Genomic DNA, 16,472 nt, shown 5'->3' on the forward strand with positions numbered 1-16,472 from the left:
AAAATAATCAAAATCACTTTTGTCATTTTGAAAATCTCCTTTTAATTATATTCAAAACTAATTCTGATGTTATGAAAATTGTATTTGGAAATATAAAATTAATTTTGAGTGATTAAAGACGTATTTCACAAAAATGTGATTTTTAGCAATTTTAAAATCACTCTCAAACAAGTAAGAATGACATTTTATTATATTTAAAAATATTTTTAATAATTTTATCATTTAAAATAATTATTCTCCTCAATTTAAAAAAATGATCAAAGATCAATTGATGCATCGATTCCCGAATTTCTGACCCAAATTATTATCGGTATAAGTTGAATTAAATATAAATATTTAATTTGATCTTAATTCTACATGGAAATTATTATTTTATCAAAGATTTTTTAGGTTAAAATACTATAATGGTCCCAATAAGAGTCGAAAGATTTGAATCAAAAACCTCTTCATTAAGATATACTATATACCTTGGTTTTGATAGCCAAATTCATAAGGTTTAGAAAGGTTTTCAAAATTTGAAATGATATTAAGTAGGAGAACTTGTATGATTTTTAATGTATTTGTTAGCTATTGGATTAAATATATATTTGCGACCAATAAATTAAATTTCAATGAGTTCTCATCCCAATCCTAGAATATTATTATTGAACTAAAATTAAATATAAATTTTCACATTATGCACTATCATATTATTTAATTTCAATCAAAATAGAAATTTCATTGGAAAAATATAAAAATTCAACCAAATTGAAATTTCTATGAATTCAAAGATAGAAATGATATTAAAAAAAAATGGTGAGGTTTGTATGACAACTCATAAAGGGTTGCATTGAATTGCAAAGTTAGCTTCATGTTGACCTTTATGCCCCCATTACCACCTCCCAAATCAAACTAAATAATTCACATGACAACACATATCTATGTGGATATTTGTTCATTCTTTTGTTTTGCCTTTAAACTCACTTTTCTTTCTTATATAACTATTTTCATACATCAATAACACAATTTGTTCATACATATCAATCTAAGAATAACACAATTTATTAAAATATATGTACATACCATCAAAAGATTAGAAATTTGAATTTCTCACTCCATATGTCGTTGAACTAAAACAAATCTTATTTAAAAATGACATGATTTTCTTTTGTGTTTTTAGTACGTGCACGAATGTGCAGTGATATTCTTGAGTTAATTTCGGTAAAATTTTCCCTTTTTGAAAAATAACTCTACATATGTTTTTTTTTTTTTTTTGGTTATTTTTAAAGTTCAATATGTAAAGAGTATATGTCTAGGTGAACTAAGCTTAACTCTACATAGACGTTGGTAAGGCTAATAAATTATATTAGATTTCTTTTATGGCATATTCTTTTTTATATTTAGGTAATACTTCTCTATACAAGAGATTCAAAATTGAATGTGAACTGTGGGATGGGAACTTCATTTGATTTCAGTGGGAAAATTAAAGAACCCTATTAGTAATTTTTTTGTTTTTTAAAAATGAAAAATAAAAATATATTTGATCATTATTTCTCGTTTATGTGTATATATATTTGTTCTCTCAAACTTTAGTTTAAAATAAAAAGAATCAAACATTTCACAAACGTTTGTGCTCTTCAAACATTAGATACAAGAAATAAAAAATGAAAACATTGCGGCCAAATGATCCCCTCTAGTAGGCAGCTAGGCAACATCATTTTGTGGGCTATTTTTTCATAGCTTAAATATTGTCTTCTTTTTTTTTTTTAAGTACGATAACTACGATGATTGAATCTCCGACTTTTAGAGATACAAGTTATGTCAATACCTTTGAGCCAATCTCACTTTGACGTAGCTTAAATATGATTGGTTACGTTTTTTTTTTTTTTATATATATAATTTTAGACTATTTTTACACGAGTATTTATTAATTTTGTAGGAATCGAAAAATTCAAAGAAACTACCAACGTTAATAAGATATTGGGAAAGTCATACATTTTAGACTCTACTATATTGAGATCAAACAACTATCAAGAATCAAACAACTATCAAGAATCAAACAACTATGTCTCGTTTGCTAATTATTTAGTTTTTGTTTCTAGTTTTTGAAAATTAAGCATATTTTCTCTCATGTTCTTACCATTATTTGTATCAAACTTAAGTAGAATTGTTGAATTATTAGCTAAATTTCAAAAATAAAAACAAGTTTTTAGAAACTACTTTGTTAGGTTTCAAAAATTGACTTGGTTTTTTAAAACATGGATAAAAAGTAGATACCAAAACAAGAAATTTAGAGGTGAAATGAGTGTTTATAAGCTTAATTTTCAAAAACTAAAAATAAAAAACAAAATGATTACCAAATGGAGTCTTCATTTTTTGTTTTTGGTTTTAGAAAATTAAGTCTATTTTCTCACAATGATTTACATCTTTTATAAGTTTAAGAGTTGAATTCTTAGCCAAATTTCAAAACACAAAAATAATTTTTCAACAATACTTTTTTTTAGTTTTCAAATTTTGGCTTGGTCTTTTGAAAACAAGGGTAAAAAGTAGACAACAAAGGAAGAAATCTAGAGACTATAAAAGTGTTTGTAGGCTTAGTTATCATAAACTAAAAATTAAAAATCAAATGGTTATCAAACGAGACTATAAAAGTTGATTGGAGCTAAATATATTTAGAAGAGTATGATCGAAGCACTATTTAGAGCGTCTCAACACTTGTAGATAGAGATGTCCATGGGATGGGAAGAGGATGGGGAAGACTTTCTCGTCCCCATCTCCATCTCTGTTCCCTATTTTAATCTCCATCTCTATGAAATTTTCCACAGGGATCGGTGTGGGGATTCCCCATGGGGAATTCGAAGGGATCGCATTCTCTATGGGAATTCTGCATGATGGGATGTAGAAACATGCAACGGAAGCAATCAGAATTAATAAACAATCTAGGTTCTAAAAACATGCAAAACAATTTTTCAAGATAAAAGGGTTTCTAAAATACAAATCTTTGAAGAATCTTCCAAATCTAAGTTACTCTCCTCGTAATTGACCTTCAAATCAGTAGTAGACCACCAAGAATGTTTTCTCTACTATTCTAAGTCTTGGATTTGAGTGATGGAACTCAATATTTTAGTCAATTGACTATAGGAGATGGAGAGGGTTTCAAAAACAATGAAATTCTGCAAAATTTCTATTAAATTCCAACAGCCAACACTTCAATCTGAGAAAAATGATGCTTTTATATATTTCACACATGCATCCACTAAGCCTTCAGTCACATTAACACTTCAAACAACATTAGCAAGAGTGCTAGGTGTTTCAATTTGGAGTTGAAAAATGGAATTCCATTAAAATTTCAAAAAATTAGAAATTTCCACTAACCATTTTTTTTTTCAATTTTCTTTTAATTAATTCAAAATTAAATAAAATCCAAAATTTAATTTCTAAAATTGAAATTCAATTAGATTTTAATTAATTAATTAATTACTACTAATAATAATAATTTAATATCAAATATTAAATTAATCAAACACTTAATTTTAAACATGAATCCTATTCATGTAATCAATATTTAAATATTTTAAACTCTCCAATTTCGTTTAATTTCTATAAATTAAATGTTTAATTATATTGAATATAATTATTCAAACTTTAATTGTAATTTGAACACTTCAAACTGAAAACTCTAAATTCAATTTGAACATTTCAAATTGAGAATTTTATTCAATTTGAACATTTCAAATTGAAAAACACTCAATTTACTAATCCAAGGTGTTCATGTTTTACGAGCTAGTAGAGGGACCTTATGAACCTATAGATCATGAGCTCCAACGATTTGAAATTAATTGACTAAACTCTTTAGACCGAATTAATCAATATTCGTTAATTTCCTAGACATACCACTATAGTTCAATAGTTGCACTCTCCTCAATGTAGATATATTTATGTCCACTTGATTTAACCATAATTAGTAAGTCGACCATTCACAGGTTGTTCGTAATAATAGTTGGGTCAAATGTTGTTTTACCCCCAAAATTAAATCTTGCTCTTTAAATTCCACTGATCCTCTAATGGACAATTGGTTTGTGATCCAATCACTGAACTGCCCTCTCACACCAATGAGAAGGTGGGGCCCCTTCTTCAAAACTTGGATTCAGCACTTATGAGAACAACCTTTCTTCTATCCCTAAATCGGATAGGTGTGAATTCCATCTTGCTGAATTCCATCTTGCACCCTATGTCCCAGCTATCTACCCGGTTTTACCCCTGAAATGAGAGGCTTATTGAATTGGTGTTGTTGAGTCAACCCTCACCTATGCAACATCTAAGGATAATCCTGAATAAACAGGAGTTCATAGTTAGCTCGGGATTAAGGTCAAGTTACCTAGGTCATCTATTCGAAATAGCCAGTCTTAAACATAAAACAACATTATAAAGTAAGATGACTTATTTCTTGGTTCGATCTTATGCAAACTCATCGTATAGGTATCAGTCTAACCCAGGCCAGGGTCATTGGACCGCAGTTAAGAACATCCTCAAGTATCTTCGGAGAACAAGGGACTACATGCTTGTGTATGGGGTCTAGGGATTTGATCCTTACTGGATACACGGATTTTGACTTTCAAACTGATAAGGACTCTCGGAAGTCCACTTCAGGGTCAGTTTTTACTCTTAATGGAAGAGTTGTAGTATGGCGAAGCACTAAACAGGGGTGCATCACCGACTCCACGATGGAGGCCGAGTACGTAGCGGCTTGCGAAGCTGCTAAGGAGGCCGTCTGGCTCAGGAAGTTCTTGACAGAGCAGAAAGTTGTTCCAGATATGTCTAGGCCCATCACCCTTCATTGTGACAATAGTGGTGCTGTGGCGAACTCTAAGGAGCCAAGGAGCCACAAGCGCGACAAACACATAGAGCAGAAGTATCATTTGATCCGCGAGATAGTGCATCGAGGGGACGTGATCGTCACGAAGATCGCTTTGAAGCACAACGTTGTTGACTCGTTTACGAAGGCTCTCACAGCTACAGTGTTTGAGAGTCACCTTCAGAGCATGGGTCTATGGGACCGCTCGCAGCTGGACTAGGGCAAGTGGGAGATTTTATTGTACTGAGTTTTAGTGCCCTAGTTTATTGTTTTGTACTAGTTTTTGTACACCTCACTCACTTTAGGATAAGTGGGAGATTTTGGGGATGATGTCCTAAAGTCTTGTGTCCTGTAGTTTGTAAACACAGTTTGTACAATCGCTTATGATGTAATATATGATATTTTCTTCACTACTTAACTTTGCACATTGGATGTTTTATTTGTTTTACCACAAACCAATAAACTAAAATCTCTGGTTGTCATTATGTAACTTAAGTATGTATGTGGTGACATACAAGTAGATTATGTCTTAGGTAATAACCAAAATGGTCTGCATATATGGATATAGGAGGGAACCCTTATCCTGGTAACGTTACGAATGCGGCCCGCTTTGTGGAACAAGTTATAAGTGTTGTGACTTGCTACAGATGGTTTGATCCTAATCATTCATATGGGGACGTGTGAGCGGGGACGTCCTATACAAAGAGTTTGTATAAGATCTGACCATGAAGTGTTAATTTCTTGTTATATAATGTCGTTCATGACAAAGACCTCACTTCACTAGGATAACCATAGGTAACATAACCTCAATCCTGAGTGAGTTGGGAACTCCTACCTTTGAGGGCGGTCCTTTGATTTGCATGGGTGTGAGTGGTCAGGTCACCGACTCAAACCTACCACTTTGGGGATTCATCTGATTTAGGAGTTAGGAACTCAGTTACATAAGATGGAATTTACTCCTTCCCCGAAGTAGGGGTAAGTAGATAGATTGCTCTCTTAAGGGCTGATCCTGAGGCTTGAACAATGTAGCGCCACACATCTTCTCATGCTCCGAGAGGTGTCTACCATAGTAGGACTATGTTGTATTGTTCATTAGAGGGATCAGTGGTACTTAAGGAGTTAGATGTAACTACAAGGCAAAATGGTAAATTGGTTCAGCTGTACTTACGAGCATCTATGAAGGGTTATCATAATGTTGATTGGTTATATCCAATGGATACAGAAATATATCTGTGGTAAGGAGAGTTCAGTTGTTAGTCTTTAGTGGAATGCCTGACAGTTAACGAATAATGGATCTCGTGGTTAAAAGGTTTAGTCAGCTATTCACGTACCGTTAGAGCTTCGAGCCATAGGTTCATAAGGTCCCTTGGTAGCTCAATGTTTTCAAGTTAAGAATCAATTTTTGGGTCAGTTTGAAATGTTCAAATTGACAAGAGAGAGTTCGATTATATATGATATAATTGAACTGGTTAATTATATATGATATGATTGACTTTATGTATGAGATACATTAATTGACGAAAAATGGATATAAATATGATTTATATCTAGTGGAGGAGAAAACACTATGGTTGATATATGATATTAAACTATAGGTTAATGAATATAATATGATTACATTTATTATTTTTAATTTTGACAATTATGGGATAATTGGCCGCCTTTTCTCCGCAACCATGCGTTAGTGGGAAGTTCCAATCAGTTTTAAAATTGTTTTCATTTTGCAAGAGATGCGGGTTAATTGCTCACAAAGGTGTTTGCTGCCTATCGCTTAGTAAATCAGAGACTATATGATAGCTTGAGTTTACTATATGATTGCTGACACATGTGTGTTGTCTTCTAAATGATCGCTTACCTTTTCCTAAACGATCGTTTAGCACTGAGCTTTTACTAAATGATCGTATAGGCGATCACTACCCTTTTCCTACACGATCGTGTACTTCATCTAAACGATCAAGCACTTTGTCTATACGATAGACTTAGCTTTCTCCCACTTGCTTGATCATTGTATACAATCTCTTTTCCTCCTCCCCTCTACCAAATTCGAACAGAACCCACACTTTGGATTCTCACACAGAGAATACTAAGGATTCCAAGTGGTGGTGTCGTCCACTTTTCCTGCTGTTCGTGTGGAGGGCGTTCGTGGTAGATGACCAGATTTTTGGTGAACGATAGCTTGCCATTCCAGCGAGAGCGAGAGCGTCCGTTCGTGGAGAGAGCATCCTCTGTTTGTTTGAATGTAAATGTGGTAGTTCTGTCACAACGTCTTTGAAAAGATCCGCTTCCACTCAGAGGTTCTCTTGTATAAGAGTTCCTTCAGATCTTATGCAAACTCATCACATAGGACGCCCCCACTCCTCATGTCAATACATGAACAAATTAGGATCACTTTGTTTGTAGTACCTTACAAAAAATTGTAATAATTATAGAGTGGGCCGCATCCGATAGTGTTACCAGAATAAGGCATCCAACCTAATTCGTATACTATAGATTGTTTTGGCTATTTACTCAAACTTCATCCATCTTTATATCTCTACATAAAGTTCAAATATTTATGTAATAGTCATGGATCTTAGTTTATTGGATTTAGTTTTTATAAGTGCATTTTACAAATTCAATAACAACTTTATTGAATAAATATTGAATAACATCTTTATTGATAATAAAATATGTTTAACTTTACAAACTACGAGTTTTGTTGGATTTAGTTTTTGTAAGTGCAATTTACAAAGTCAATAACACCTTTATTAAATAAATGTTGAATAACATCTTTATTGATAATAAAATATATTTAATTTTACAGACTGCGATTTTAGGACATTCTACCCAACATTGCGGAGATCAGATTCCCCATAGAGAAAAATTCCCCATTAGTTTTTTTTTCTTAATTTATTTATTGTTTAACAAGTTTTTTTAATTTGTTCTCAACGATATAAAAATCTTTGAATTTTCTATATTAAATAGGTCATGTCCAATACATTTCTATTTAAATAAAACACTATAAATATTTCTTATAAAAACATGAATATTTGATGTGCAAAAATATAATTAAAATATTCCATTTCATGATTTCTAATAGTTAAAATTTAAATATTGATCGCTAGCCTTCTATTTCAACATTATAATATATATGTCTTAATAGTTAAAAAATAATAATAATAAAATAACATCTTTATCCTAAAAAGCATTAAAGTACGAAAAAATTATCATGAGAATTAGGAAAATGCTATTGGTAAAAAATTAAACGTTATATATATATGAGCAAGACGGGGAGTCGAGGCGGGGCGGGGAAGAGGACGAGGAATGTACTCCCCACCCCGTCCCCGTTTGGCCAATCGTAAGAGTAGTATTTTTTAACCTTTTTTTTTTAAGTTTAAGGATATTTTTGAAACATTTTGAAAGTTCAGGGGTATTTTTGAAACAAAACTTTAACCATTTCCATTCAAAACTAACGACAGGGATATTTTTTGAACTATTTTTGAAAGTTTAAAGGTATTTTTAAAACTTTTGAAACTTAAGGAGCAATTTGACACAAAGTGTAAAGTTTAGGATCATTTTTATAGTTTAACCTTATATATATGTATGTATGTATGTATGTATGTATGTATTGGTAGGATGGGGAGTCGAGGCAAGGGGGCTGGGGTAGGGGAAGGAGACGGGAAATATACTCCCCGTCCTGTCCTCGTTTGGCCAACGGGAAGAAAATTTTCCCCACTCTCTCCCCTATTCCTCGTCTAATTGAGGATTTTCCGTCTCGATAGGCCTCAACCCTATGGAGAATAAGGACATCTCTACTTGTAGATGAATTCAAGTAAAAACCGATGAGGAATGGTTTACTTTGTTCACAAAGGTTGAAAAAAGAAACCTATTTGATACTCTTCCAATTGGTTTTGATCTTAGAGTTCTATTAGATGAAAACAAAATTAGTTAAACGACGTTATTCTACTCAAAATTCCCTACTAGAAAACACACACACACACACACAACGTCTTAACCTTTAAACTATACTTATATTGATAATAGATTATTCAACGAGAGAGAGAAACAGTTGAGAAGAAGTCTATTGTTAATGCATGTATCTCTCATACATGATAGTCTAATCAACATAATTTCTTTTAGTATAATTAGGGTAGGAAGATTTGAACCAAGAACTTTGTGATTTCTAACACACTTGAATGTCAATTGAACCATGCTAAATTTGGCTAATAATAATTAGTATGATCCTTAATTTATTATTTTTCTATCTATTATTCACATGCCAAATGCTTGAAGTCATGCTCATACACTATGCTTATGTTATTCAATCTTACACAATAATTTGTTAAAGTCAAAATAAAAGTAAGGACATAAATGGTTACTTTTTGAAAGTTTAAAGACTCAAACAAACAAGTTTAAAATTTTAAAATCAGAATATAAACAATTTTAAAGTTCAAGAGCTAAAAAACTTGTCGAAAGTTGATGGATCAAATGAAATTTAAATACTTTTATAAGGCTAAAAAACATATTTGGTCAGTTACTTTTATCAAAGTAACAATTTAATATCTGAAATTTAGCTAATAATGACTTAGTCTATTTATTTTCATATTGGTAACAATTTAGTCCTTAAACTAACTATAATAAGCAATAATTTAATCCTTTTACTTTATAGTTTTATCATGGGCCTTGAAAATCAGTATAGTTCGAAAAAAAGAGTTATTGAGGATTCAAATTCCTCTCTCTCCTTTTGTTTGACGGGTTTGCCAAATGGATGGCCTAAAATTTTAGTGAGAAATGAAATTTACCCTACCTTTCGAAATTGGTTTTTTTTTTTTTTTTTTTTTTTTTAACTTTTTGTTGACTGTCATATTAGGCATAAATTGGGCCTCTCTGTCACACCCCCTCCCAGATTACTCTCATAACCTGGAAGAAGATGTGATGGTAACAGTTACTAGCCCTGTTGCCAGCACTTACCACCCTATCTTTCTCACCTGAGTGCCAACCAGATAACTATTATTAATGCATACAAACAGCTTGCCTTCAAAAGGCTTCATAATATACATTATATGATCACATGCAAATAGTCATGACATAATATCTACAAGTAAAATATTTACAGTTGGACCCAAACTTCACTAACAAAGCCCTGATCCCCCCTCAAAACATGTGTACATAGATATAGACCATCAACCTAAGTTCTTCTTAACTAGCTGGGCCTTTTAGTGGCAAGTAATAGCAGGATCAACCTTGAGGAAACTAACCGCTACCTGGAAAAGGAGAACATAGAAAATCTGTGAGCTAGTAGCCTAGTGAGTGACTATAAAAATCATTTTACACCATGCTTTACATTATTATAAACATATAAATATATTGAGAAACATTTCAAGTAACTTCTTTTAAACATAAACATCAATAAACATCCTTAAATATCATTAAACCTTAGTTGGAAATTAGCATACATCGCTCTAGCACTCAACGTCTGTATTTGGTTAAGAGATCCATACTTCGGCCTCTCTTGCTAGTATATGGTTTAGGAGACCCATACTTCAGCCTCTCATTCAGAACTACCTACGTGCACGTGGAGTTTTCTAAGTATCTTCAACACCTTAGGTACTATTACTCGGATACCTTCTTTGTGTCCTTCAGTACCGGGTTATTTTCTAGCCTTAAATCAAGCTTTAATTGCATACCATTTACATAAAGAATCATTCTATCATAGTTTTTCTCCAGAAACACATGCTTCATCATAGGAACTTAACTTTTGTAATGAATTCACAATATACCTTGGCATGCGGTTAAACATATACAAGCTGGAGAAGAAACGCTATGCAAATCATTAACCATTTGTTGCTCGAGAAAGTATAAACTCATCATCAATATTACTGTAAATTGCATGGTCTTTTATACATAACATTGAAAGCATAAAGTTCATTTTAGTCACTCACTACTCGTTAGAGCTCTTAATGGGTTATATGCCTTTCCTAGCTCCTCTTGGCCTGAAAGGACATAATTCCTGGTTAGATTTCTTAAAATTCCTGTCAAAATGCTTCAAGTAGTTTGTTTACTAGTGAAACCTTCATCAACAAGATCAGCATTACTAGCGAGATAGTCATCATGAGCGAGAGTATCCTCATGAGCAAGATCAAGCATTTTACTAGCAAGGCTTCATCATAGTAAGATTTACCACTTTTAGCGAGATTTGTGTCTACACCAGCGAGATTCTCTTCTTGAGCGAGATTCAACACAAAACTAGTGAGATTATCATCCTGAGCGAGATTCACATCTTTCTTATCTCGTTCTTGCTCTCCATGGTGAGCTGCTTGCTTGATCTTCCCAAGTAGCTGCCTGTTTACACACCAAATTCCGGTTTCAACTTCAAAAATTTATAACTCAAAATCCATAACTCTTTTCAAGAAACTTCCTTCTACAAACTTGTTTAGAATTGAGTTAACTTTCTTACCTTAAAATATCAGCCCTAAATTACTTGTAATTTGGTCTGTAGCTTCCAATCTTCACCCCTGCCCTTGATTAATATGAGAACCTGACCCTTCTGCAAATTCTTTACTTTTTGTTCTTCTTCCTATGAGATCTTTCTCCGGTAGACCAACCTCAAAAACTAGATTCTCCTAGTTTTCGAATGGCACCGATCTCACTTAATTTGCTCGAGTCATTTGCCAAAACCGAGCTTCTGAAGTTCTTCTTCCTTTTTATACTTTCTGCCGCCTTCCATGATTGAACATCAAACCGCCACCTCATCCAGCATTACCTTAGTGCTTCCGGCCTTTCAATTAATGGTTCTCTTCAATTAATTTGTTTTTCCTTTCTTTCATTCGTAATCCCTTGTAAATAACCATGGATCTCCACTTCAATTATTTAACATAACATTCTCATGGCTAAACACACTTATATGGGAAATGTAGAATTCAGGGTTTACACTCTCGCTCTCTCTTTCCTCTCTCTCACGTAGATGGATCTTCTCTCACTCTACAACACATAACTGCTAAGATCAAAACATGCACGCGTAGCAGAGAAATTAAAAATCCATGAAGAAGACCCTCAACAACACAATTACACGAAGAAGAAATCCCATGGAGCAAATGAGGGAGAGGAAGGAATAAAAAAGAAGAAAAGAAAAATGGAGATGAGGAGATTGACAAGGAAGGGGAAGGGAGAAGAAGAAACAAAGAGAGAAAATTGGTAAGAGGAAAGTGGAGGGAGAAAGAAATTAAAGGTAATTTTGTAAATTTAATTGATGATGATGTAAATAAGAGGATAAAATTAAATTTAAAAATTAGGACAAAAATTTGAATAATTGTTTATATAGTAAAACTGTTGAAAATATTTTCAAGTATAGTAAAATACTATCTATCATTGTTAGATGTTTATCACGGTCTATCACTTATAGATTTTAAAATTTTGTTATATTTATAAAAAGAAAAAGTTTACCAACTTTCCAAATTTAAAATGGAGTCTTTTGTACCATTATCTCCGTTCGGCGGAGGTTCGAATTTCCACTCACCACCATTTGGGAAAGGAATAAAGATGGGTTAGACAAAGACCAAGCAGCCTGAGTGCAGTGGTTGAAGCCTGCTGAGGCTAAGTGTGGCCCATAACAGAAGAGCCAACAATCAAACGGACCCATTTCAAAAGACGATATTTTGTAATCATCAGATCAACAAATCCAACTTTTTCTCCACACAAACAAACCAATTAGATCAAACCATCAACACCCAGATACAGAATTGAATCATTCAACCCCACTGTTCAAAATTTTTGTTCAATCTTCTTTCTTTTGAGAAGAATGTTGGTGGGTCATTGTCAATCACGCTTAAGCGCGCTTTGAATTAGGGAAGTTCTCGTTTTCCATCCTCCAATGGCGGCTGATCCTCCAACAGTACAAACCGCTTTTCACGAAGAACCCCATTGACCTCCTCCGCTTGAAAATCCCACCGTTTTTCGTTTCATCCTCTGATTTCTGTTCTTCTTCGTACCCATTTTCACCGACCCACGACTCATGTTTGTGAACAGCGTTCTTCAATTATTTGTCTCTGTCTTCCCTTTTTTCCCTCAATCACTTTGCCCTTTTCGTTGATTGTCTTATTTTCTTCGTTTTACTCGAGTTTTCGGTTCCCTTTGTTCGATTGGATGAGCTTGAGCCGAATGTTGGAGTTTTGAAGGACTGGAAGCAAACTAACTGGTAATAATCGCAGCACATCTGTATGTTCTCTGATCTCTTTGATGCATTTTTAAGTTTTCCCTAGTGCCGTTTTTTTGTTTCTCTATGCAAATCATTTGGTTTCTGATTTGGAATTTTTGGTCTTGGCATGCTAATTTGACACTCGAGGGAGTACGATTGTTGTGAGAATCGTCACATTAAGTGGTTGCATCATTTCTCCTTGAAGAAACCATTAGTTTCCTTTTGCCTTGTTTACTGATTGAACTTCTGTAACTTCTCTTGAACCCTTGAATTCCGTGTTAGCAACTGTTGAACACTAGTTAATGAGGTTGTTGTTCCAGGGTTTTAGTATCAAAATTGGGGATGGACCTTGTGGTTGACATTGGTTCTTTATTAACTCCCATCATGGTGCGAGAAGATTTTTCCCTCAATTTACCATGTCTCTGGCCTTAGGAGGTGTTTGGGGCACTGAGTTATGAAATTTGAAGTTAATATATCTAAGTTAGTAAATTTGTGTTGGGGGTATAGAGTTGTGAAGATGAAGTTTCTTGATAAATGCGCATGAGAGAGAAAGAGGTGAAGATGGAGTTTTTCAATAAGTGTGCAAACTTCAATAGTGAACACTTAAGAAGTTGGTGGAGTTGAGTTATTTAACACCGATTTAAAAGTTTTCACAGCATGTGTATTGATCAAATCTTTTCATCACTGGGGAGGCAACGGAGGAATATTGGACTTATACCATGCTGTTGATGAAAGGGCAGTTCAATTTAGATTGAGATAAGAATATGGTTAAGTTTGAAGTAAAAGAGAGTGAACTGAGGTTAGGAATGAAGGGTAAAGGTGTTATCTAATGCTGCTTATCTGATGTTCTTCTCTCTTTTAATATTTTCTCATCCACGGGTTGGAGAGTGTGGGGAGTAGTTGTCAGTCTACTCGAGGAAACACTGATGAGGAGCGGCTCGTGACAGGTTTCTTCTGAAGTAATAGATAAATGAAACTCTATCAAATGAGAATGAGAATACAAGACAACATCGATAAAAACATGGCCACAAGTGCAGTAAACTATGACAAGGCAGCGTTTAATTTCTTTGCGACAAGTTCTTATGGCATATTGTTGAACCAGTGTGGTCAATCCAATCCAACAAGGCGTTTGATGTCTCTTATTTAAAAGGGTTGTTTGTCTATATAACTTGCATTATGTGTTCTATCTTTGACTGACGACTTTATTTGAACAAGATCTGATCTATACGTTGTACAATCGTGTCTTTGAGTTCTAAGGAGACAAGTATTCCATCTTTGACTGGACTTCAACTTATTTAAATCTAATTTGGTCTCTCCTTTAATTTAGGTTATTGTTTCACCACCTTTTGAACTTCATGTTGGGTTTCTGCTGTTCATTATTGTGCTTTCTGGTCTCATTTCAGATGGACATTGACTTGCAAAGAATCTTGGAAGAGTTTCCTCAATCGACTGCTCATGTCATCATGAACAGCAACCAACGAGTCGACGAACATAGTCCAATTCAGCTGCCATCTTGTGCATTTTGCCAAAGAGTCCTAGTACCTGACAATGATGCCACTGGTGAACCTGAAGCCATTGATGTATGTGGCGATTGTAAATTTTTGTTACTTGAAGATGTTGAAACCCCTGTACGGGATTCATATCACAGGACGACGTCCAGAGGAAGAAGAACTAGGTATGGTAGTGTAGAGTCTGCTGAAAATCTTTTTTCACAGGAATTCACCCATATGATTAACTTGGTGAGGCAAAGGCAATCTAGCATCTCCAGCCATGGGGATCGATATGCAGATGGTTCGAATGCTGCTGATTTCATGCAGCACTCGAGTTCCCATACAACCCCTAATCAATCTAGAAGATGGCGGCAAGTGTACTCTGATTCTGAAAATGATGGTTTAGATAGTTTTGACTCTATGTTTGGGGAAAGTGAATCAAATTTCAGTTTTGGGCCTTATAGACATTCTTATGGTGATAGTGATGCTGTTTCCTATAGAACTTATGGGGGTGATTCTGATGCTTCCTTGGATGGACATAGTTTCTTGGATACAGACATTTTTGTTCTGCCAGGTGAGGGATCTGATGTCGATACTGATACAGACATTGATCCCATGCGTGCTGGTGTTGGCCATTGGGACTCAAGTGACGAGGAGGATGATCATGGTGAATTCACAGAAGCGGACACAGAGCAAGAAGTAGAATCTTCTGAAGCTAGACCTCAACTTCAAAATTTTCATGTTTCTAGTGCTCCTGGGAGAGGTATTTCGAGCAATTGGAATGAACAGTTTTCTTCACCTGAATATGAGGGTTCAGCTCCTGGGCAAATCAGGAGGAACAGGCGATTTTATTCGATCACCAACTATGCACAATCAGAGTTACTATCTTATATTGGGGATTCTGGTGAATATCTTGACAGACAGGTTTTCGAAGAACTGCTCGAGCAAATTGCCGAGACTACCAGCTCAAGACGGGGAGCACCTCCTGCAGCCATTTCTATTGTGAAAAATCTCCCACGTTTGGTGATTTCTAAAGAACACTTGAAGCATGACACTATATCCTGTGCAATTTGCAAGGATTTCTTACTTGTAGGCGTTGAAGTGAATCAACTGCCTTGCCTTCATCTGTACCACCCTTCCTGCATCTTGCCGTGGTTGAGTGCCCGGAACTCATGTCCCCTTTGTCGTTATGAACTTCCAACCGATGATCGGGATTATGAAGAGGTAAAGCGAAGTAGTATCAATACTGCAGAGATTCATGGACTTCAGCCTCGAGTAGTTTCACTCGAAAATCCCCGTGACTTGAATGTTGGAGCAAGTCCAGCGTTTGAAACTAGCCAAGGAGAGGATCAGACGAACATAGACTCTGCAGTTAATAATAGTAACAATTCAGGCAGAGGAGGTAGACGACGCTGGCTGTTTGTCGCTGCTCCGATAGTTGGTCTTGTAGGTATAGCCCTGATGTTATGGTTTGGCAATCCTTTATGTGATCAAAGAGTTTCGGGAGGTCAATTTACAGACAGAAGGCAGCTCAATGCTCGCATTGCAGATTCGTCAAACCAAAGAGAGAACAGAACTAGGAGATGGTGGTAAATCGCCTAGCAATCGCCAGGTTTAGTTCAAAAAGTCGATCTAACATGAGTTTTCTTGTTTTGTTGATTTTCCAGGATTGAAATCTAAGGTTTTCAGCATGTAGTTCAGTAAATTTCAGTTTTCCCAAGTCTTGAAGTGGAAAGAGTTGATTTAAACCCACAAAACAACTTGTGGCTTGCTTGTGGGCACAATGGGGCAGTAATAAACAGGCCAATTGGTTTGATTGTGAATGTATATACTTCCTACAATTTGTGTAAATAGAACTATATATTTGAATCAAATAGATTTGCTATATGATCATCATCATAAGGATGTATTGTTAAGAAATATTTTAATAAACTTATTAAAATATAAAAGGTGGCAATAGATGTCCATGGATGGC

General features: G+C 34.6%; 1 protein-coding gene across 2 annotated transcripts; it reads left to right on the forward strand.

Annotated features, from left to right (window-relative positions):
• Positions 1 to 12,458: 12,458 nt before the first annotated feature.
• Positions 12,459 to 16,454, forward strand: LOC120073372 (E3 ubiquitin-protein ligase Praja-2). 2 transcript variants are annotated; one of them, XM_039026191.1, is made up of 2 exons: positions 12,459 to 13,027; positions 14,411 to 16,454. In XM_039026191.1, exon 2 carries the CDS (start codon positions 14,411 to 14,413, stop codon positions 16,088 to 16,090), a length of 1,680 nt encoding a protein of 559 aa, XP_038882119.1. In that variant the 5' UTR covers positions 12,459 to 13,027; the 3' UTR covers positions 16,091 to 16,454. The 2 variants fall into 2 exon arrangements, with proteins under 2 accessions (XP_038882119.1, XP_038882118.1); XM_039026190.1 differs by having other exon boundaries at positions 12,460 to 13,007.
• Positions 16,455 to 16,472: the final 18 nt, after the last annotated feature.

Source organism: Benincasa hispida, chromosome 3, assembly GCF_009727055.1.
Source record: "Benincasa hispida cultivar B227 chromosome 3, ASM972705v1, whole genome shotgun sequence".
Taxonomy (NCBI): Eukaryota; Viridiplantae; Streptophyta; class Magnoliopsida; order Cucurbitales; family Cucurbitaceae; genus Benincasa; species Benincasa hispida.